The following is a 23,743-nucleotide window of genomic DNA, read 5'->3' as shown; positions in this document are numbered from 1 at the left end:
ATTGTTCTAAATAATTGAAAGATGTCTGCTGTGGAAAAAGGCATGTGTTTAAATCTGTATAATTCTCAACTATTTTTAGTTGGGAAAAGTCCTTGAAAGCCAATGGAAATACTTCTTTTTTTTTTTTCTTGGCACTAATCAAGTGAGTGTTACCTTTTCACTTAGTAGGATGTGTTGTTACGCTAGTAAAATGCAAACCTGTGTTTATTCTCAGGTATTTTAGAAATAACAGCCATCATTTTATTTTGTGTGTGTGTTCTTGGCTGTATTCATAAATTATATATTTTGGGCTATCAAATATTACTTCATTCAATATAAATAACAATAGTAGAAGTTGTTTATTTAGTTATGCTTTCTAGTTGCATTTTCTCAGCCTATGTAAGACTACTTTGTTGTAATAGCTTTTGAAATTTACACTACTGTCTCTCTACTATCTTCAGATTACTTGATTCAAATAAACCAATTATGTTTGTAATTGATATTAATAAAACCAGAATAAAAGTTCATATGTACCTAAAACTGCTTTTATTATTTTTTTAATTTGCAAATATTTTTCTCTAAAGGGAAATAGCTGGTTTATAATTTAGAGAGAATAGGATAGGTCAAAAAGCACTTCAACCTAATACTTGGTATCTCCACTACCTGTATACCATCTTAAGGAATTTTCCATTCATTCATTCAACAAAAATGTATTGCACTCCATTTACATGTTAGGCATTGATTTGGGCTCTGGGAATACCTTGGTGAACAAAACTGACACAAAAAACCCTGCCTTCAAAGAGCTTACATTTTGGTAGAAAATAATGTGATATTTAAAATATGTAATTAAGCAATTAACACAGTTAGGGAAAAAGACCCTCAAATATGATATTCCTTGATAAATCCTTGAAGTTGAGCTCTATACCTCTCATCATGCTTATGAAAGAAGTTCATTTGCTATTGTTTTATTAAGAATGATTTACATGATTTGATATCATTCCTTTGTCTTATGTATATCTAGTTGTCATTGAGGTTTGTACCACCAAGCAGCGAAGTGCTACATTGTTACTCATTCAACCATCAGTTCATGAACATCTGCTGTTGTGCCAGGCATTATGTGGAGCCCTGAAGAGTCAGTCTTAAGCAAAACCAGGAGAGATCCCTTCTCTGTTGTACAGTTTAGAAAACATGGCTAATAGTTGGGCCTTGAGCAATCAGAGTTGTGCCAATTTTAGAACAGTACAAATAATTACTTTTTTCCTTGTATAAGTAATATAAGCACACTATAAAATTAAAAGGAAAAATCAGGAAAAAAATGCTAACTTCTTCACTGCAGTGTAACCATATATCCATGAAACCTTTTGTTATTTTCCAAGAAACAGTAGTGGTAAGTCTGATTTTAATTCCAGTAAATTTCTATGCACCAAAAAAGGAATGAAAGATCTACATGCTTTTTATTTTGTTTAACTCCAAGAGCATTTGTGGGTTATTCATATTTCTATTCATGCTGAATTTTGCCTGCCTTCTGCTTCTTGTAAACAGGTTGCGCAGTGAGTGAGGCCTCATCCTCACTCTGTATGGGTAGTTAGGATTCCTTTTTCCCCATTGGTTTATATGTCAGTGTGTTAGTCACCATATTCTTGCCAAGATTATAAATCTTTCAAAATGATTAATTAATTGGCTTTGTTTTTTCTTTTTTTTTTTTTTTGAGACAGGGTCTTGTTCTGTTGACCAGGCTAGAGTGCAGCGGCACGATCATGGTCTACTGCAGCCTCAACCTCCCCAGGCTCACGTGATCCTTGCACCTCAGCCTCCTGGTAGCTGGGCCTACAGGCATGCGGCACCAAGCCCAGCTAATTGTATTTTTTTGTAGAGATGGGTTTTTACCATGCTGCCCGGGCTGGTCTCTTAACTCCTGGGCTCAGGCAGTCTGCCCACCTTGGCCTCTGAAAGTGCTGGGAGCCACTGCCCCCAGCACTAATTGGCTTTTATCTATAAAAGAAGAACTGAGAAAAAAGTCAAAGAAACTATGGCAGTATAGCCAGATGTTTGTGAAACTCAATGTATGGGCAAAAAGATGTTTATTTACATAGGTACTCCTAGATATAAACTGCTTTTACCTATAGAGTTCACATGTTAATGCAAACAGTTGTGTGAAATACTTTGAATAAAATGAAAAATCAAAAAAGGCTTTGAGACCAGCCTGGTCATATGGTGAAACCCCGTATCTACTAAAAATACAAAAATTAGCCGGGCTTGGTGGTGCACGCCTATAGTCCCAGCTACTTGGGAGGCTGAGGTAGAACAATAGCTTGAACCCAGGAAGGGGAGGTTGCAGTTAGCCGAGATTGCGCCACTGCACTCCATCCAGCCTGGGCCACAGCAAGACTCCGTCTCCGAAACAAAAAAAACCTCAAGCTGGCATTCGTTTAATGATGCTTTAGATGATGTGGTTTAGCTGCAGCTTGCTTTTCTCGACATGGCTCTGACGCTGATTGTTAGGGTAAGGGTTCTTTTGAGTATGTCACTCCTACGTGTTACTCCTACCCATATTGCGCCTCGTGATACCACACTTTGCTGCACTACTTTACTTGAACTAACCTCAATTCATAAGGCCCCTTGGTCTCCATATGGTGTGACTGTATCATTTTTGTAATAATTATAATAATAATGCAAATATTTACCGAGTGCAAGCAATTAAGCAGACACTCTTAAATGCTGTGTTTTCTCATTTAATACAGCAAATCTATGATGGAGGTAGTGTTACCAGCCCCACCATATAGATGAAGAAATTAAGGCACAGAGAGATTAATTTGTCACAAAGCTTGCAGGCGGTGACACTAGACTAAGCAGTGTTTCTCTGGAACCCATGCTGTTCTTAACCACTTGCTTATATCACCTCCTTCTGAATCAGCCCATGTTTATTAAATTTTGACAATTGAAGGCATGTTTTTGGCAACAATGTGATTATCAACAGTCATAAATACAGTACCAAAATCATATAGTAACACCTAGATGGACAGCATTATGCTGATATTTCTTGTCATTGAAATGAAAAGAATTTTTTAAATTCTTGGAGATAATTTATGGTTTCCTAAGATCAGAAACACAATGAGATTTGGAAGTCCTAAGGAAGAATTTAAAATAAGTATTGAAACCTAGTAAGTAAGACTTAATTGTAGAAGATTCATCCAGTCATTCATTCAAGATCTCAGATAAATGATGGCATTTATTGGATGACCAACTCCTCCAAAAAGAAGTAAGTTTGAATTATACGAGCAGAAACACAATGTAGAATTACTTTTTGACAGTAAAAGCAGGTAAGGATGTGGCTTATCAAAGGAGGCTATGGAATGTCCACTACCTTATGCCTGCCATTGTTTACCTAATGTGTAAATGGTTTGTGTACTTCCTAGAGATAGATGATGGGGATGAGATGGACTGCTTTTTCATATATGATATACCAAACAAAACGTATCAGCATATTGAGAAAGCTAAAAGTAGAATGAAGAAATAAGAAAACAGAGAATGCCAGCTTGGTGTGGTGGTGCACGCCTATAGTCCCACCTACTCAGGAGACTGAGGCAGGAGGATCACTTGAGCCCAGGAGTTTGAGGCTGTTGTGCATAATGATTGCCCCTGCAAATAGTCACTGCACTCCAACCTGGGCAACACAGACCCCATAGTAAAAAAAAGAAGAAAGAAAAGAAGAAAAGAAATCAGGATGCAGGGCAAATAGCAGTAACCTAGGTAAATATGTTTGCTTAAACTAAATATTAAAATGATCCATGAGCTTCCTGGCAACTGTGGCAAAAAGTAAATACAGTGCCTTGCCATAATTTTCAGTGTCTTCTGAAGAGAAGTATACCAGGTCTTAGTTTTGAAACCAAAGATGAACTTGCATTAAGGACACTGAAAGTGACTTCGGATAAGCTCTTAACTTTTCTCTGTCTTATTTTCTTGTCTGTAAAATAGGGGTGCACCATGTATCTCTTAATATATATGTAATGTGATACCCAGATCCCTCTTCCAGGAATGAGATGCTAGTCCCCCCTAGCTGTCTGGAATGCTGGCTGCTGGTGGCTTCTGGTTGATTTCTTCAGAATTTCACTCTGCCCAAGGGAAGTGTCTCACCCAAGATGAGGCCCCCACTCTCTGGTGGCAGCCTGAATCCAATAACTGGTCAGTGCTGAAATACAAAGGTCCAGCCTCCTTGCCTCAGTTCGGTATAACTCCGAAGGATAACCTGAGTTCCATACCTCATTTTAGGATTAGCAGAGGCTGCTGTTGCAGCTCTGTCTACTTTAACTTCTTTCTGTGCCCAGCCCTGCTTCTCAGTCTCTCACATGCGTGGTTCCCAAGAGCCTTCCCCAGCAAACCTGCACAGTCTCCTCAGACTCTGTTTCCTGGGACACTCTCTGTTAACATTATTGTTAAGTGGGAATGATGATGTAAATTGCTTAGCCCAAATCTCAGCACACAGTTGGCACTCAGGAAATGGTAGCTATGATTTACCTTCATTACATGGCACGTTGAGCCACGTAAGGAAAATGTTTGGTTTTTGTAGAAGGTACAGATATATTTTTTCATGTGGCTGTTTCTCTTAGCAATCTTCATAAAGCTAAGAATAGAATATAAAATTCTACCAAATGAGCTATAAAAATAGTTATGATTGCCTGAATTTATTTCTAACAACTTCCTAAATAAGTTCAGGTCACCCAGGATAGTTGCTTATAATAAAACATGCTTATTTTCAGATTTTTCTTAGAAAGGATATGTGTCAGGATATGAAGATGTGTTCTTTTCATACATTGATGACCTGTAGTTTACACTGTGTAAATGCAAAAAATATATATTTTTTGAATGTTTACATTTTCACAAGTAAATGAATCTGGATTTAATGTTTGTACCCAGAGGTCTTGAGGGAAGATTTCAGATAACCTTAGTTTTTGTATGATTTTAATCTGCCTGTCAGGATTCTTTTTCTCATAACCAAATGTGTAAAATTTACTAACGGAAACATCTCTATTATAGGTTATCTTTACACTATAGATGGTAGTTTTTAGTAAGAAAATAACAACAGAACTGAGAATCACATGGTCAACAGATGAAAGGAATAAAGTGGCCTGCTGCTTCAGGGGAAGCCTGCTCTGCACAGTCTCCCTTTTAAACATTGGTCTCATGAATGGAAACACCTTCGTATTTGGGAAGCAATACGATGTTGTAATGGTAAAGCTGTGTGCGGATTTTTGAGGTGGCGGGGGGGGGGTTAATTTTTAGACATGGTTGTCCATGGAATAATTAGTTCGTAGTGGAGGTTGTTTGGGAGTACTTTTAACAAAGGCTGGTTCTCCCCGGCTATGCCAGAAATATTTTAGATAATTTTCTTGAATATGTTTTAGATATCACATGCTAATAAAAGTATCATTTTTAGTGTATCTGAATACCTCTTTGATGTAGTCCCCCAAGGTGTGAACTGAGAAAAAGATTCAAAGAGGTGCTGACATAGCAACTTCAGAGGTGATGTAGGAGGTCAAATGAAAATAACCTCTAATCCCAGTCAGTTCTTTGCCAACAACTGATTTTTTTTTTTCCCCCTTTCAGGTGAGGGGGAAGTTCTAGACAAATAGTGTTATCTGCTATCTTTGGTGACTGTAGCTACCTGTTGCTGCTTATATACTGAAATAGTTCAGTATACCCTACTTTTTTGACCTGTATTGTTCTAAATAGAAAAGCATTTGAGAATTCCGTGTCTTGAAGGATTCTTGTACCCTAAAGAAGCCCTTATACATGAACATGCATGCTAGGCGTGACTTTCATCTGAGATCATTGTATGAGTGTCCGTGAGAAGCACACATAGCACAGGGTCAGAAGCTTTATGGTTACATGAATTGAGTTCCTTGAGTCATGGAAGATGTTTGTTTTTAACAATTCGTATTGTCCTTCTTTAGGGTTTTTTTCTTAGTAATCTGAACGGGCATGACCCTCAGCTGCTAGCATGAAGGAACCTAGAAAACTTAGAACTTGATATTCATTGACAATCAAAATTTCCTGAATTTTATATATTTTTTTAAATGTTGTTTTTACTTTCTTTTATTTTTTATTTTTATTTTTATTTTTTGAGACAGAGTCTCACTCTGTCACTCAGGCTGGAGTGCAGTGGCACAGTCTTAGCTCACTGCAACCTCTCCCTCCTGGGTTCAAGCAATTCTCATGCCTCAGCCTCCCGAGTAGCTGGGACTACAGGTTTGCATCACCACACTCAGCTAATTTTTGTATTTTTAGTAGAGACAGGGTTTCTCCTGTTGACCAGGCTGGTCTGGAACTCCTGGCCTCAAGTGATCTGCCTGCCTTGGCCTCCCAAAGTGCTGGGATTATAGGCTTGAGCCACTGCACCTGGCCCTGAGTTATTAATATATATTCCAGGCAAGAATCTCTTCTCATGGAGGCAGTACTGACCAGTTATAAACACAAAGTGAGTGAGTCGTTGATAGCCAGATTCAGAATGAAGTGCAAGCTGATAGGATTCAATCCTGGACAGTTCCCCACAAAGACTGAGGCTCCAGAGAGGTAAGATCTGTTTGTGGCAGTCATTCTGTTTGACCCTATTAAAATCAGGAAACAATCGAGTCTTTCCCCCTTCCTGTCTTTGACAGAACTATCTTATATTCTTGAATATTTCACTTGCTTGTTTACTTTGTAAGGCATAAGAAAAAATTTAGACAGGGCTGCAGAGCTCCCTTTGGCACGTGGCCTGCCTGCCCAAAGAAAGCTGTAACAACAAGAATGATAGATATTTTTTAAAAAACCTTACCCAGCTATTTTCAAAAGGTTTCAGGAGCCCTGTGCATCAAGATTCATTGATTTTATAATTTGTTTTAGTTAAGCAATGAATTTTCTGAAGTTCTTTGCTAAGAAAAATTTTATCCTCTTGCTAGTGATTTACTACTTTAAAATTAGGTTAATTTATGTATTGAATAAATATATACTTTGAATAAGCCTCACGTGATAGGCACTGTTCCAGGCTTGGGGAATAGAGACAACCAAGGTGGACAACATCCTTACCTCATGGAGCTTACAATCTAGTGAAATAACTTCTTAGGAAACATTAAAGTTTCTTAAGTGGCATTTGATAATTTTCACATGCCAAACTCCTCTTAAAGGAATACTTATTTATCTTTGGGCCTTGGTTCCTCATTTGTTAAGTGAGGAAGATAAACTAGAAGATCTCTAAGGTTCTTTTCCATTCAGAACTTGTATTCTTTTTTATTTTTATTTTTATTTTAGAGAGGGGTCTCACTCTGTTGCCCAAGCTGGAGTGCAATGGCGTGATCATGGCTCAGTGCAGTCTCTACATGCTAAGCCCAAGGGATCTTCCTGCCTCAGCCTCCTCAGTAGCTGAGACTGCAGGTGCACACCACCACACCCAGACTAATTTTTTTTTTTTTTTTAAAGTAGAGACAAAGTCTTGCTATATTGACCAGGCTGGTCTTGACTCCTGGCCTTGAAGCATCCTCCAGCGTTGGCCTCCCAGAGTGCTGGAATTATAGGCATGAGCCACTGAGTCAGGCTCCATAATGTTTAGAAGATGGAGCGTGGTTTGTAATTAGAACCTTAGGCAATTCCACCCACCTTCAGTGGATCAATGTATTAAAAGAAGTGTTATAAATGAGACATTTGCCAAAGACAGTGATATCAATAGGTGATGGAGAGTATCAAATGCTGCAGGGAAGTCAAATGAGTTAAGGACAAAGTTTGAGGACCATTCAGTTATTAAGAATACATTGGTTGGGTGCAATGGCTCACGCCTGTAATCCCAGCACTTTGGGAGGCCAAGACAGGTGGATCACTTGAGGTCAGGAGTTTGAGACCAACGTGGCCAATATAGTGAAACCTCATCTCTACTAAAAATATAAAAATTAGCCAAGCGTGGTTGTGGGTGCCTGTAATCCCAGCTACTCGGGAGGCTGAGGCAGGAGAATCATTTGAACCCAGGAGACGGAGGTTGCAGTGAGCCCAGATTGTACCACCGCACTCCAGCCTAGGTGACAGAGCGAGACTCTGTCTCAAAAAAAAAAAAAAGACATTGATGATCACAATAGGAACAGTTTTAATAGTCATACATTAGACTGTGATCCCCTTGGTTGACGATTGAATTATTGTAGACATTGCCTATTCCTGTGAGACCCTTTAGACATTAGGCATGTTAAAGCAGGAAAACGTGAGCGCTTCACCGTAGAGACTACTGAGGAACATAGTCAAGACTTACTTTACTGTACTTGTTTCTGGATGTGTGTTTTTCTGTTTTAAGTTGTTACTTGAGGTAGTTTATCTGGCATCTATATTGATAATCAGATAATGAATGATCAAGTACTGTGTGATGCAGTTGGAACAGATAATCAGCATAACTAATGAATCATTTAATATTGCTTAATTATCACTTCAGAAAAAAAGATTTCTTGCCCAGCAGGTAGAAAGAAGTGCTGTATTTTTTTTAGAAGAGTAAAGTAATATCCTTGTATGCTTTTACTTTTTTTTTCTTTTTTTTTTTTTGAGACAGAGTCTTTCTCTTGTCACCCAGGCTGGAGTATGGTGGTGTGACCTTGGCTCACTGCAGCCTCCACCTCCCAGGTTCAAGTGATTCTCCTGCCTCAGCTTCCCAAGTAGCTGGGACTACAGGTGCCCAACACCAAGCCCGGCTGATTTTTGTCTTTTTAGTAGAGACGGGGGTTATACCATATTGGCCAGGCTGGTCTCAAACTCCTGACCTCAGGCGATCCACCCGCCTTGGCCTCCCAAAGTGCTGGGATTACAGGCATGAGCCACCGTACCCAGCCCTTGTATGCTTTTACTGATAGAAATTATTTCAAGAAACGGGAATTTGCCTAATTTACCTCTTAAAGGAAATATTAGTGCTGCTTCATCTAAATGAACAGGAGAGTGAGTGAACTGACAAGTGTACTTAAAATAGTTGTTCCAATCTTTAGAATCTCCTATAAAACCTTAAGATACAAGTTTACCTTATTTTAGGGTTTCAAACTAATATGTGTTCTATTTTATGGAGGAAAGAACTACATGATGTAGAGCAGAGTTTTTTAACAAGAGGTTCTTGTATGGCTCTTTAGTGAGTCCACGTACCCCCTTGAAATTGCATGTGGCAGGTTGTGTATGTGTGCATGTTTCTGAGGAGCGAATCCATGACTCAAAAAGGTTAAGAACTTCTGCCCTGGAAAGGAAAAGCAAAAGATAGAATAAAGACATTTTGAAAAATAAAAACATTTTGTATTTGCCAAAACTTGCTCTGCAGCAGTAAGTCTGAAACAAGTTTGCTACGTTTTTCTTTTTGGTTTTACTTTGTTTAGGCTTTTTTGTTTGGTTGGTTTTAAAGGATTTAGGGGATTGGCAAGTCAGTTTGTCAGATGTCAATGAACAGAAAACCTAAGAAAAAAGGTAGCAAAAGTTCTGCTGGCCCCAGATCGATTTTGCCTTAGGTAATTTCCTAATCATTAGTTACAGCTCTGTGTTAAAAGATGTATATAGAAATTTATGCTAGATTCTTAACATCTTTCTTACTGTGTGCAGAAATGTTTTTTTTTATTTATGTATGCTACGTAAGAAATTTTCTTTCCTACTTTTATGCTCACAGTAACAAAATATAGCTGAAGAAATTAATGTTTTTCTTAAAGATATTAAATGGTGTTGTTTTGTTTTGTTGCCTCAATTAACTAAGAGCAACTAGTTTTAACAGTTACAATAGCAGTAATGTTAAAGGAATAAGATCTTTTTCTCAAAGACCTTTGTTGCTTCAAAATACAAATCTGCTTTAGTCTGAGGTATCATTTTTAACAATTTTATAAGAACATCAGTCACTGGAAATTCACTCCCAGCGTAAATGTCCTCATCTCTTGTGGAGCATGATATGTGATTTTTAAGGCCTTGTTTGTGAATAAGCGTGCTCTTTAATCATTTGGGTAAAAGGAATCTGAAATTTATCATGTGTACTTGGCAGTGGATTAAGATAACTATGTAATCCATTTCTAGTGTGGCCAGCTTGACAACTACATTTGAAAATCTGTTTCACTGCTTGTTTTTTCTTGTAACATTGTTTCCTGCTATTATAACTAAGCTGTCCTCCCTGCAGATTGACTTTATTTTTCATCTGACATCTTAGACTGATCAAGCCAATGTTTTCTAAACAATACATTTATATAGCTGTTATGCCTTATTTCTGTTCCTCCACATTATATTGCTCCATTCCATGTATGGTCAGTTAGCTAGAACAGTGGTTTTGTCCTGATGAATATTTTATGATTGTATGAAATGGGGCAAACTTTGAGAAAATTATTAAGCCAATACTGGAATTGGTTGGCATATGCCTTTATGATTTATTTAGTTTGTTTTCTACTTTGCCCTACCAGGGAAGAATTTAATTCTTCCCATTTCCTGAAAGTCAAAGGATTGGAGGACACTGAAGCAAAATAAACCTTAATCTCACCTCAAAAGGAGCTTAGATAATGTCAGGAAGGGCTTTGATGAAACCACTGTCCCTGCTTATAGATCTTATTTTCCAAGCCTTTCAATATTTTATTTGCCCTTTTCTGAACTCTACAATTTCCCTCTCTTGTAGCTGGTTCGATGCCCAGAACTGAATGCTGTGCTCCAGCTGTGGCCTCACCGGTGCTGAATAGAGAGGAAGAGCCACCTTCATAGCTTACATGTGATTCCTCTGCTTATCCAACCCAATACTGGATTTACTTACTTTGGCAAGATAGCTGCATTGTGCACTGTATTTAATGTTACGTGTACTGTAACCCTGGGTCTTTCTCTGCATTGCTGCCGTTAAACCCCCAATCCTGCCAATCTAAAACTCCTGCCTTTGTTTACCTTTCCCCTCCCCCACAGACTCCCCATACATTCATCCACAATGAATGTCATCTTTTTATTCTCTCATTTCCTTTTACTCTCATCTTAAACTTTGGCAAAACTTTCACTCTGTCCTATAACTTGTCAGTTGTCAGCCATCTTATTTTTCTCCCTGCTTTGGTAATGGGACATCTTTCAAGTCTTTTCTCTGGTTCTTTTCCCTTTGTAGTCGTGAAGCACTGGGCACGGTGAATTCAGTAAGCATTCTCTTGCCATTGCTTCCAAACCAAACACCATGAACTCCTGGGTTGACCACCTATCAAGTTGTTACCTATGCTTTAGTTCTTCAGTCCAGGTTTTCCTGACTCCTCCTGACCTCTATCCCTACAGCTTCATTCAGGATACAGTATTCTCTCACAACTCTTCCTCCAGGGGGAGACAACAGCATCACGTCAGTTTACCGGGGAGATTTCCAACAGTAAGGAAAATTACAATCTCTAATTGTGAATAGAATCGTTTTTCATAATTTTAAGCACATTTCTGCCCCCACCCCAGACCTTAATTTTTAGAAACGATTAAGCTTAAGTTACTACAAATTTCTAGGATGAGTAAAATAAAGGAAGAAGGAAGGGAAGCAAGGTTTTTGTGTTGAACAGGACATGGTTCTCCCAAGAAAGCCAAACTGAGGTTCTTGTTGGATTTGAGAGCTGTCTGAAATGGGAATTGAGGCTTCGTTTTTCTGAGCATTATTGTAATCTCAGCTCTAGAATAGGGTTTTAAGTTGGCTTATGTAGGACTGTTGACACACACAGTCTTAATTACATGCTTTAGCTAATTTAGAGTATGGAAAGTGTAACCTTTTTTGCTTTATTAGGGTGATAATTGGAAGGTCTCCACAGTTCCTTTTTATCCATCTCTAAACTCCCTCAAGTTTAACTAAATCCTGGTGCTTCTTATAGTACCAGTCAAGCCGAAGTTTAAGTTCTTACTCTCTTTTTTCTTAGTTGATTTAAATAGCCTCTCCTTGGATCTGTGGTCTTTACTGAACCCAGAAGTTACCTCCTAAGTGCATTTATATCTTGAGAGTGTTAAAATCAGCTGGGAAATCTTTTTTAACATGATTTCAATACATCAAATTCCTATCATGGTTTTAAAAGTTACCAAACATCTTTCCTTCAGGCCCCTGATAGATATTTTACATACCAGCATATTGCACTATTTAAGTGTATTACAAAAGTACACTACAAAGTAAGAGGTAGCAAGATCTGTTAGTGTCTTTTGATAAACTGTAAAATGTATCACCTGACTTTTCTTCCATATCTGTAACCATTAGATACTGCTAGTTTCCTTATTCACAATTACAGAAGCCAAGCTCAATTTGGTGATTCCAAAGCGAGTAAGTCTTTTCTGTGGTTTCCTCCCATGTCTGTTGCCAGAGATTGGGGGTTTTGCTTAAGCTCGTGTCACTTCCTGATAAGTGTGGCACCTTTCTTCAAAGGAATGTTAGTTTTATACCCTGACTTCTGAAATAACCCTCAGCAACAGAGCCAGCTGGGCTGTTGTGCGTGGTGAATGCTTTTCTCCAGGCAGTCAGTAAGTAGTGAGCAGTGGCGTGGTTTCCTTCTCCATTTATGGCCTTGGAAGGGTGAAAGGGACATGGTTGGGACTCTCCATTTACGGTCCTTGGAGGAGTTGAAAAGAGTGGTTGGGGTGTTCTTGGAGGCAGAAACTAGACATTGTGAGATAAAAATAAATTGGCAAGGGATGTTTGGAATTCAAATTCCAATCCCTGCAAGGAGGGCAGAGGGCGCTGGGAAAGGGGGAGTGTGTAGAAAGTCAAATGAGCTCTGCTGCAGGCATTTGTCTCCTTCCATTGGAAGGTTTGCCCATGACACGTATTTGCCTATATTGTTCTAGAAAGTTTTGTCTTATGTGATTGTGACTGTCTTTTACAAAGAGGAAGAAGAAACACTTTAATACAGAGTGTATTGTTGGAAACCTCAGTTCTCTAAGGCATCATTTGAGGCTCCGGAAGAGATCTCAAGAAAGGGAGAATGAGGCAGGTGCTTGTGCAGAGGATAGGCCGGCTGGCTTTAGGGTGGGAGACTCTTAATTGTTGCTCTGTTTTTGTGTGACGAAGATCATCACACATGTTGTGCTTTTATTATTCCTTTTACCCATCTAGATTTCTGGCTTCAAGGGACAAATTTTTAAAGTATCTTGACAGAGTATCTTATAGATTGTCAACTGTGAATTAAAGATACTGAACTTCCTGGCCAGGTGTGGTGGCTCATGCCTGTAATCCCAGCACTTTGGGAGGCCAAGGCGGGTGGATCACCTGAGGTCAGGAGTTTGAGACCAACCTGACCAATATGGAGAAACCCCATCTCTACTAAAAATACAAAATTAGCTGGGCATTGTGGCTCATGCCTGTAATCCCAGCTACTCGGGAGGCTGAGGCAGGAGAATCGCTTGAACCCAGAAGGTGGAGGTTGCGGTGAGCCAAGATGGCGCCATTGCACTCCAGCCTGGGCAACAAGAGCGAAATGCTGTCTCAAAAAATAAATAAATAAAGAGACTGAACTTCCTTGGAGGCTCTATAGAGATTATTAAGAGTTGTTTTAGTTTGGTGAAAATAATTAACATATTGGCTTATCGATTGCAATCTCACATTTAGGAGAAATTTAGTCTGGCAATGCCTATAAATTAAGTCTGAGGTGAACTACTTTTGAACAGTTGAGTTAGAAAGTATTTGGTAGCCACCAGGGAAAAGAGATCTTATTTCAAGAAAATTCTTAGTGAAACTCAGTAAATGAGAAGGGAGATTAGAAGGAACAAAGGGAGGCAGAGATGGGATAGAGACTGGTTGCAACTTAACTAAATTTGGAAGCTGGGATTAAGCCCTTGGTTTATCTTTTGAAATGCCATATAAGATAGCATAAGATGTACCATTAAACTCAAGAAACTGGGCTAATAATCAGAAATACGTGTTAGAAATAAAGACCATGGTAAAAATGCAAGGGTTGTACAAGAGAATAAAATTATTCAGGTTTTATCTGTGGACTTGCATAATGATATTTATTTGCTGTGTGTCACATGGCAGAAAAGGAAGTGAAATAACACCCCTCTGCCCTGTCCTTCCCCCCAAAAAGAAATCACTGGCTTCATTTGATGGTTTGTTTATCTGGCAGCTTGAGTTGGTAGAATAGACTAGTAGATTGTCTAGTTTTAGACGTAGGTCTTAGTGTACTGTTTCTTGATCATTGATGTTTGAGACCTGGAATTTGTAGCATTATTGATTTGACCTCTGTTTCAAATTTTAGCGGCTTCCACAAAGACTGAGTTAGTAAGGAATACAACTATGTAAGTAATATGTTTTACTAGCTAATTTGTTTAGGCAATTATTTTTACCCCGTATTCATTCCTTCTTAATCAAGAGTAAGTCAGGTATTCTTTGCTTTGGGAAATTCTTCTTTCTGTCCTCCCTTCCCTCACTTTTTCCAAATTCTGGGCACAATAGCAACTCTCTCTCTTCTGTGGCAGGTGTGCATCCTATTGGCTGGCTGGTATTTCTTGTTTTTTTCCCCCCCCCTTATTCTTTTTAAATGGGGGTGGGGGTATAAAAATATGTGTATGGGGTACATGCAATAATGTTGTAATGTTTCTTGTTGTTTAATGGATAATTAATTGCAAAATAATTGTTTTAATTATAACATGTTTGAGTAAATGCTAAATTAGTATTTTTTTCTAATATAATAATGAATTTGAAATCTAGCATTCCTGTAACAATGTGTCTATGTTTGTCTGTCTGTGTCTGTCTAATAGTAATTAATATCTGTGGTCCGTACCTGGAAGAGGAAGTACAGCTTTAAAGGAATAACAAAAGACTTTGTGTCTTAGACCCTTCGCAGGTGTTACAGTCGGGTGAAAGAACATGGTGTTGGGAAAAGAAAGAGCAGTTACACATTTGAACAGTTGGAACAGGTGTTTGGTCAGGGAGGATGGGATGCTCAGCCCTGCCAGCCTGTACTTATTAACAGTAGTGGCTTGTACCAGGAGCTGGAGTCAGATGGCAGCACTATGGAGGACTATTCACAGGAGGACTGGGGAAACCACAGTCAGGATCTCCATGGCTATCCAACAGATCAGGAATTGGGTAAGAAAGCCAACATATATGATACTTACATTTGTGTATATTTATATACCTTTATGTATGTGCACCAGTACTAGTTATCTGTAAATATCTTCGGTACTGTTCCTTATAGTGGCCAGCACGAGGCATAGAGGGCATCTCTGCCTTGTATGTCTTTTATGAATTTGCATGTCCCAGTCTATTTGGGGCAATATGGGCATCCTTGGTTTAGCCTTAAACTGCCAACTGGTGCTTGGTGTTGTTCATTTGGCAAGTTATTTACCAGCAAGATTCCCAAAGACACAGAAGAATTTCTAATTCTGAGCTATACAAGTACCCTCCGTGACAGGTAACATCCTATGCAATTCTAAGTATCCTGTACCTTCTAGTTCTAAGATGACTGCTAAGATAATGACTCTTGGCCCAACTGCTGAAGATGTAGTTCTTAGGAATTCCTTCCTTTATCCCAAATACATTTTTCTTTTCTGTTTATGATTTGGAAAAGGTCTTCTCCCAGACTTGAGCCTGAACAAAAATTGAGGGGAAGCTTCCATTTATCTTCAATAGAGCTGATATTTGAACTGTTTGATCATATTCCTTCACACTTCTTAAGGGATCCCATTCCAGCAGTAGCTGGAATGATTTATACAGTCATAGGCATTAAAAATGGAAAATAAAATTCCTGGTCATGAAATCTAAACTTGTAAGGCCTAACTAAGAGTGTATATGTAGTTGTGGGGTTGTTCTGTTTCTTTGCGCATTACATGCTCCAATTTTTATTTTCATAATTTGATTTCATAATTTGGAAGTACTGATCAATCAGCCATTATACATTAAGAGCAGGTTGTGTAATGAGTGCTCACTTAGAAGGATATGTTCTTGCTCCCAGCCCTTGGTGCTCAGGCAACCCCCAAGGAAGTGTAAGTCGGATTGGCAGTATAAACATACTCCCTGAGCTTTAGATAAAAGTCCATGGGCTCTGTTTTTTTACCAAATTCTTGATGATAGAAAAATGTTAATTCCAAAGAAAAAGGACTAAATGCTAATATGTTTCTTAGCAATGTTGTTTTAAAAATATTCCTCAAATATTGGAAGACAGTGAAAGAAGAAAGAGGTTATAAAACTATAAGACTAACAGCGTATAAGAGATGGGCTTAACGATTAGAAGAATAAAAGGGGTAGATGGTAAGCGATCACTACCGATTAATTTCAAAGGAGTAATAAGGTCTAAATTACTTTGGCATTCCATAACACTGGTTTTGCCGTAGAGTTAAGTCACTCAAACCTTTGGGAAAAAAGCAATATGCAGAATGTGTTGATCCTGATATTGGGGGAATAATTGCTTTGTAAAACCTACATAGAAAATCTAAATAGAACAGAATTATTTTTATTCTTGTCCTTTTAAAATCATGTCTGCAGTGAAATTAAGCTTTAAGCTCCTAGCTGGAAATCCACTGGTGACCTTGAAGAATTTTATACTTGTCGAGCTGGTTTCTGATCTTGCATATGAATGTATGCATCTCATTATATAGGAGCTATATTTATAAATCTGATATTGGACAGTGTTTGACACTAGAATAAAAGCCTGGTTTTGGAAAGTATGGGATGATCAGTAAACATAGCGACTTATCTACATACATGCATGCCACCACTTAGGAAAACATAACTTGTTTCAAAATATTTGCTTTTCAGATGAAATACCTGTCACAAAGAGAACATTAAAAATAAAACAAGAGTCTTCTGAAGAAGCACAGTAAGTAGATGCTTCACCTTTCCAGAAAGTGTGTCTGCCTAAGTTTAATGACCATTGGGAAGATCAGAAAATATTTAGACATGTTATGAAAGTTCCGGCCATTCACCAGGGAGGCATGTCTATTCATTCTTTAGATTTAATCAGGGACTTACTTAAAGCTATTAGAAAGCTTTGCAAACATAGCATCACTGGCAATTCCAAGAACTGTGATGTCTATACATTCTTCTTTTTTTTTTTTTTTGTCTCGCTGGGTTACCCAGGCTGGAGCACAGTGGTGCAATCTCTGCTCACTGCAAGCTCCACCTCCAGGGTTCACGCCATTCTCCTGCCTCAGCCTCCAGCGTAGCTGGGACTACGCAGCTATGTAGTTGGTGGATGCCTGCCAACACGCCCAGCTAATTTTTTGTATATTTAGTAGAGACGGAGTTTCGACGTGTTAGCCAGGATGGTTTCAATCTCCTGAGCTGGTGATCCGCCCGCCTCAGCCTCCCAAAGTGCTGGGATTACATGCGTGAGCCACCCACCGCGCCCAGCCAGATGTCTATACATTCTTTCACATCTTAGCTTAACTCTTCCAGTGATTAGCTAAAATGTGGATAATTTTGTATAGAAGAAGAAATAAATGTGTTACAGGAAAGCAGGCGTGTTTATGGTGTTTGCCTGTGTGTGGATGTGGACATCTGGATGTTTAATTAAGGCACAAAGATGAGTCACAGGAACCTGAGTTTATCTGACGTTAGGTGAAATGAGAGGCAGACCAGAGGGACACCTGAAGTATTTTGGGAATCAAAAAGAAAGCTCTTAGATGACCTATTATACATTTGGAGAAGAAAGCAGTTGCTAGAGGAAAGTCTAAGAAAGTCCAGGGACAGGTTCCTCCCTAGTCCACACAACTTGATCTTCCCCGAGTTTAGCATTATCTTTTGTGCAAGGACATCGTAGTTCTTGGAATTACCAGTGACATTATATTTGTGGTTCTTTTTAATAGCTGTAAGTGTGTCCCCGATTAAATACAATTCCTGAGGGGAATATACTGACAGAAAATTTATAGGGAAAGTAAGGAACACCATTCATTTTTTTCACCTGTTAACCTTGGAGTATTGATAGTACCCACTTATTCTTGGGTGCTTCATCCCACACATGTGATCTTGATGTCTGAGAGATGGCAGAGAAGTGGCAAAAAGGACTGTGATAGGTGACAGGCAGCACAATAAGAAAGCACTAGTTGTTTTTTGTTTGTTTGTTTGTTTGTTTGAGACAGTCTTACTCCATCACCCAGGCTGGAGCGCAGTGGTGCAATCTCGGCTCACTGCGAGCACCTGTAATTCCAGCCCAAGTAGCTGGGACTACAGGCGCGTCACCATGCCCAACTAATTTTTGTATTTTTAGTAGAGATGGGGTTTTGCCATGTTGGCCAGGTTGATCTCGAGCTCCTGACCTCAAGTAATCCACCTGCCTCGGCCTCCCAAAGTGTTGGGATTACAGGCGTGAGCCAGTGTCCGGCCACATTAGTTGTTTTTATTCAGCAAGCCACCACTATCAACTCCCCTTTGTAAATGCTCATTTCTTTTTCAGTCTCTCTTTGGAATCAAAGAATTCCCGTTGTCATCTGATTCCATGTCTGGGAAGAGGGTGAGAGTTCAGGGATGAGGAGTTTTTCCCCCAAATGGTAGCCATTATTTCATTTCTCAAAAAAGAAGCTAATCGCCCACATCAGTAAGTTTAAGGCCATTTCTTATTGGGAAGTAGTTGTCTTTTAGGAGTGTGACATCAAAGTGTACCAAAGGAAGGGAAACTGATTATTGTTGTAAGAAAAAATAAGTTAGGTATGATGGCTCCCGCTCCCGCCTTTAATCGCCGCACTTTGGGAGGCCGAGGTGGGTGGATCACTTGAGGTCAGGAGTTTGAGACCAGCTGGCCAACATGGTGAAACCCTGTCTCTAGTAAAAATACAAAAATTAGGCCTGGTGCAGTGGCTCATGCCAATAATTGCAGCACTTTGGGAGGCTGGTGCAGGCGGATCATGAGGTCAGGAGTTTAAGACCCGCCTGGCCAACATAGTGAAACCCTGTCTCTACTAAAAATATAAAAAATTAGCCAGGCGTAGTAGCAGTTGCCTGTAATCCCAGCTACTTGGGAGGCTGAGGCAAGAGAATTGCTTGAACCTGGGACGTGGAGGTGCCAGATTCTGTCTCAAAAAATAAAAAAATAAAAAAAATTAGCTGGGCGTGGTGGCACACACCTGTAATCCCAGCTACTGGTGAGGCTGAGGCAGAAGAATCGCTTGAACCCAAGAGGCAAAGGTTGCAGTGAGCCGAGATGGTGCCACTGCACTCCAGCCTGGATAACAGAGTGAGACTCTGTCTCGAAAAAAAAAGTGAGTTATTACAAGGCAAAGAGTGGTGGCTCATGCCTGTAATCCCAGCATCCTGGGCAGCCAAGACAGGAGGATTGCTTGAGCCCAGGAATTCAAAACCAGCCTGGGCAACATAGCTAGACCCCCATCTCTACAAAAATTTTTAAAATTAGCTGGGTATAGTGGCATATGCCTGTAGTCCCAGCTACTCAGAAGGCTGAGGCTGGAGGATTACTTGAGTCTGGGAGGTCCGGGCTCCGGTGAGTCGTGCATTCCAGCCTGGGTGACAGAGCAAGATCCTATCTCCAAAAAACAAAAAAAAAGTTATTACAAATCTATACTTTCAAACCCTTATTCTCCAAAAAAAGTCACTGGTTTTTCACTAAAGTGTCCTATCTCTTCCTTATAATCATTCAGGACCTTCACGGGAGGCCCAGTTGATATAACTAGGAATGAACTCAAATTTTATGGATTTCACGTCACCAGCCTCAAACCACTTAAACTTTTCTGGTGATTGGAACGTCAAAAACCAGGAAATCTAACAGACAGTTCTCAGGAATTGTTTAAATAACAATGAGTAATTTAAAAGTTTAAATAACAATTGTAAATGTTTAAATAACAGTTAATGAGTCTAGTTCTCATTGTGCTCCAGAGCTTTGAAATGCTGGTGTGAATCTTGAGTCCAAATCAGCTTCAGGCTCAGATCAGCAGGGCAGGAAACTGACAGGCTTTGCAGAAGTATCCAGCCTGGCTGCCTCTCCTCCAGGTTTTAGCTCTCGGGGTGAGAGATTCTGAACAAGGTCTGGGTAGGCCAAGAGTTTCTTTAAAACGGTTCTTTGCAGGGTCTGACTGTAGCATTAGTGCCATGAGAATGCTGAATAAAATAACGTGATTTGGGCATGGGATTGCTTTTTCTCCTTAGGTATAGGTGGGATTAGCTGAACCCAGCTAATCTCCTAGTCTGCTCATTTATTCAACACGTTTCTCAAGTGCCTACTATATGTCAGGCATTGGGATACTTCACTGAGCATAATAGACAAAAATCTCTGCTCTCCATCCCAACTCCTTAGCGTAGTCCTCTGTAAGATCAATAAAACATTTCAAAGGAGGGCAGGGAAAGATGGTAGCTATGAAGGATAATTTTCCTTTAAAGCATCGACTTATGCAGAAATATGATCTATGTCTTAGCCTCATAAGCACCACAATCAGACATCATAAAAGTGACCAAGTGCTTTTGTCTCCTCTGAGAAGGGGAATAATTCCCTGAGAATGTAGTGATTTCATCTAGATAACCACTCTCATACTTGAAAGCTTTCAAGACAAACTAAAGGATAGACGGTAAATTCAGGGCAGTCTTAGCTCCAAGAAGCAGCTGATAACAAAATATTAATTCTTTGCCATCTTGCAAAGGAAGTCAAGGAGAGCGAGAGGACAGACTGAGAATGGCCATGTGAAGCCTCCCCAGAATGTTCCTAAAGCTCCTCCCCTAGAAGGTATGAGAATGTAACAGGAAAAGTCTCAAGGATCCAGCTCCTTCCAGAGCCTTTTTTCAAGGACCTATTAGCACACACACACCCCTTTCTTGCCTGTGTGTGATTGTATGTAAGTGTGGTGGTTGAGTGTTTTTGTAGGTTAAACCTGTAATTGATGTGGAGGGTAATAGTTCCTTTCCAAGTTAATATTTAACAAACCAATCTTCCAGTATCAAAGTTTTGCTGTACTTGAGAAACAAACTTTATATAGCTTCATATATATACAAATTACATGATTTAAGCAGTCTATGAAATTAAAAAAAAAAAAATTCCAGCATTTTCTGTCTTATTCTGTTAAGTATACTAGTCAAAATTAAAATAATTCTTTTGCTTCTCTTTATAAAGGGTTTTCTAGCACGGTCTCAATTTATTATCTTGAATGTTACTCTCTTGAAATCTAAGCCTAATGTGAGCCTTTTCCGTCTGAATTACCAGATCTTAATTCTGTGCTAACCTGACTTCTTTTAATTTTGGGATTAGTAATGAATTTCAGACAAATAGAAAATGTCATTTTCAAAAGGTCATTAGTCATAATCAGTTGTATATTTTCCCACAGCACACACAAAGTCCATTATTGGACTTTCTGAATTTCCAGGTTAGAAATTAAGCTGTTAATTATTTTAAGTGATGCCAGATACTTTTCTTTTCTAAATAGAGCATTTTTCACCTTATTTTGGTAAGTAGTTAGGTCCAAAGGCCATCGTAGACATAATAGCCACTTGAAAATGTTATGATCCATAGATTTCTGAAATCCTAGAGTCTAAGGTATGGATTCTGATTATACAGTGAGGCTATAGAAGTCACGGAAAGCAGTTTATCATTAATTCTTAGAAACTTGCTAGGGGTGTGTTTCTTTCATTTTAATAGATTGATTATCTAGACTTACACTGCCCAGTACAGTAGCTACTAGTCACATGTGGCTATTTAAATGTAATTTTAAACTAAATATAATTTAAAATGTAATACCTCAGCCACATTTTATGTTCTAGTGGCCACCACATTGAAGAGCAGATACAGAACATTTCCATCATCACAGACAGTTCTATCTGACACTGCTGTTCTAGATACTTAGGGAATTTGACTTCTATTTCTCTTTCCAGGAAGAGAGACATCATGCAGAATATTGTGCAGATTTTGGAATCGGTACAGTTGAAATGGGAACTTTTTCAGAGCTGGACAGACTTTTCAAGGCTCCATCTTTCTAATAAACTGGCCATTTTTGGAATTGGTTATAACACCCGTTGGAAAGAGGATATCCGTTACCATTATGCTGAGATCAGCTCCCAGGTGCCCCTTGGCAAGCGACTTCGGGAGTACTTCAACTCTGAGAAGCCTGAAGGACGGATCATTATGACCCGAGTGCAGAAAATGAACTGGAAAAATGTTTACTACAAATTTTTAGAGATCACTATTAGCGAAGCTAGGTGCTTGGAGCTGCACATGGAAATTGACTGGATACCCATTGCCCACTCCAAACCAACTGGTGGGAATGTTGTTCAATATTTATTGCCTGGGGGTATTCCTAAAAGCCCAGGCCTTTATGCCATTGGCTATGAAGAATGTATTGAGAGGCCCCTCTCACCACACATGGAGCAGCGTTCCCTGGACCCAGGAAAAGAGGGCCGGGTTGACCTGGAAACCCTTTCAGCACAAACCTCATTACAGGTGGAAATAGAACCCACCCGAATTACCTATTGCTACCTCGGGATTGCTGAGGTCAGGACTCTGCAGCAGTGCTTATTTTTACATTTCCAAGCAAATACCAAAACCTTCAGCAAAGATTGGGTTGGTATTAATGGGTTTTTGTCTCAGAACTGTATTGTGGATCCCGGAGTTTCTCCCAAATCCATCTACATCAAATTTGTAGAAGTAGAGAGGGATTTTCTTTCTGCAGGCTCTTTAGTTGAGTGCCTGGAAAAAGCCATTGGATACCCCTTAAAATTTAACAACTGAATGTCATCCTTCATAAGGATTTGGGCTCTTAGCTCCTTCTCTACTCTCTTCCCATTACCTGGACCACCCCTCATCCAGATGCCGCCATCAGACTCTTCATGGAAACCCTTTCTTCAGTTGGGCCAGTACGACTTCTAAGGAATCATAGTAGACTTGGGCCAGAAAAAACAGACCTCACCTGAAAATGCTCATTTTGAGCAAGCAAGATATATAGCGAACTTGCATGGTGGGTCAGCTATTTCTTTTTTAAAAACAGAAAAACAATTTTTAAATGGATTTTAGAGCCCTAATATAAACAAATGTAGGTACATTCCATATTGGACAAAACTTATACTTTGAGTTTCATATGAAATTGAAAAATTGTATTTTTTTCACAATGTTTCATTTTTACACATCTGTGTCTCTATATAAGTAATATTTACAACCCTGAATAAATAAGCAATAGATAATGGCAAGTTAAATCTTGATTCACAGTTAAAAAGACTGTTTTTCAATATCACCCTTAGCTACTATTGTATATAATTTAGAGTTTCATTTTTTTCACCAACCAAGTGTTTTGCTATTTCCAATCAGTGTTGCCTGCAAAGACCTTTGTTTCTGTGATGTACCAACTTTACAGTTGTGTTGCCATTTAAACCTTTTTAAAAAAAAAAAAAATTAAAGTAATTCCTGGCCCCTTGGCGTAGTAGTTGAGCTTTTTGTAGCAGAGTGTGGCCGCACTGGCAGTGGGGGCTGTGCTCTGACTTTACTGCTAAGAATGAAGAGAACAAACAGGGCAGGGTATCTTCACATCCTGTCATTCTCTATACCTCACTGACCAATGTCATTATTGTCAGAGTACCAAAGGTCACTGGACATCTCATTTTGTAATTCTTTTAAAAATGACTAGGATAATCCTTTTGACCCTAAGTACATGAATTTGTAAAAGACTCATTCCTCATCTTTTACACTCAGTACTCAGGGGCAACTCTCAAGGAGTACAACTGGAAAATTGATATAATCTTGCTGTCTCTCAAAAGGAAGGAAGATCCAGTAGAAACATCTTTTTTTTTTTTTTTTTTTTTTTTTTTAGATAAGGTCTTGCTCTGTCACCCAGGGTCTTGCTGTCACCTAGGGTGGAGTGCAGGAGTGCAATCATAGCTCACTGCAGCCTCGAACTCCGGGGCTCAAGTAAT

At 39.2% G+C, this 23,743-nt stretch overlaps 1 protein-coding gene across 7 annotated transcripts in view; it reads left to right on the top strand.

Moving 5' to 3' along the window:
* The window catches only part of MSANTD2 (Myb/SANT DNA binding domain containing 2), a 33,803-nt gene extending 10,552 nt beyond the window's left edge, over window positions 1–23,251 (top strand). The window contains exons 1-5 of one of the 7 annotated variants that reach the window (XM_073021950.1): window positions 10,661–11,320; window positions 14,166–14,205; window positions 14,899–14,998; window positions 16,667–16,727; window positions 21,716–23,251. In XM_073021950.1, the coding sequence (XP_072878051.1) occupies window positions 14,923–14,998; window positions 16,667–16,727; window positions 21,716–22,568 (990 nt within the window). In that variant the 5' untranslated portion in view covers window positions 10,661–11,320; window positions 14,166–14,205; window positions 14,899–14,922 and the 3' untranslated portion in view covers window positions 22,569–23,251. Of the gene's footprint in view, window positions 1–10,606; window positions 11,321–14,165; window positions 14,206–14,742; window positions 14,999–16,666; window positions 16,728–21,715 lie in introns of those variants that run through there. The other 6 variants (XM_038005044.2, XM_038005042.2, XM_008021345.3 and 3 more) reach the window with 6 other exon arrangements.
* The last annotated feature ends 492 nt before the right edge of the window (window positions 23,252–23,743 follow it).

The sequence above is a fragment of the Chlorocebus sabaeus genome, chromosome 1 (assembly GCF_047675955.1).
Source record: "Chlorocebus sabaeus isolate Y175 chromosome 1, mChlSab1.0.hap1, whole genome shotgun sequence".
Taxonomy (NCBI): Eukaryota; Metazoa; Chordata; class Mammalia; order Primates; family Cercopithecidae; genus Chlorocebus; species Chlorocebus sabaeus.
Note: the sequence above shows the minus strand (reverse complement) of the source record. Positions and strands in the feature narration are given on the sequence as shown.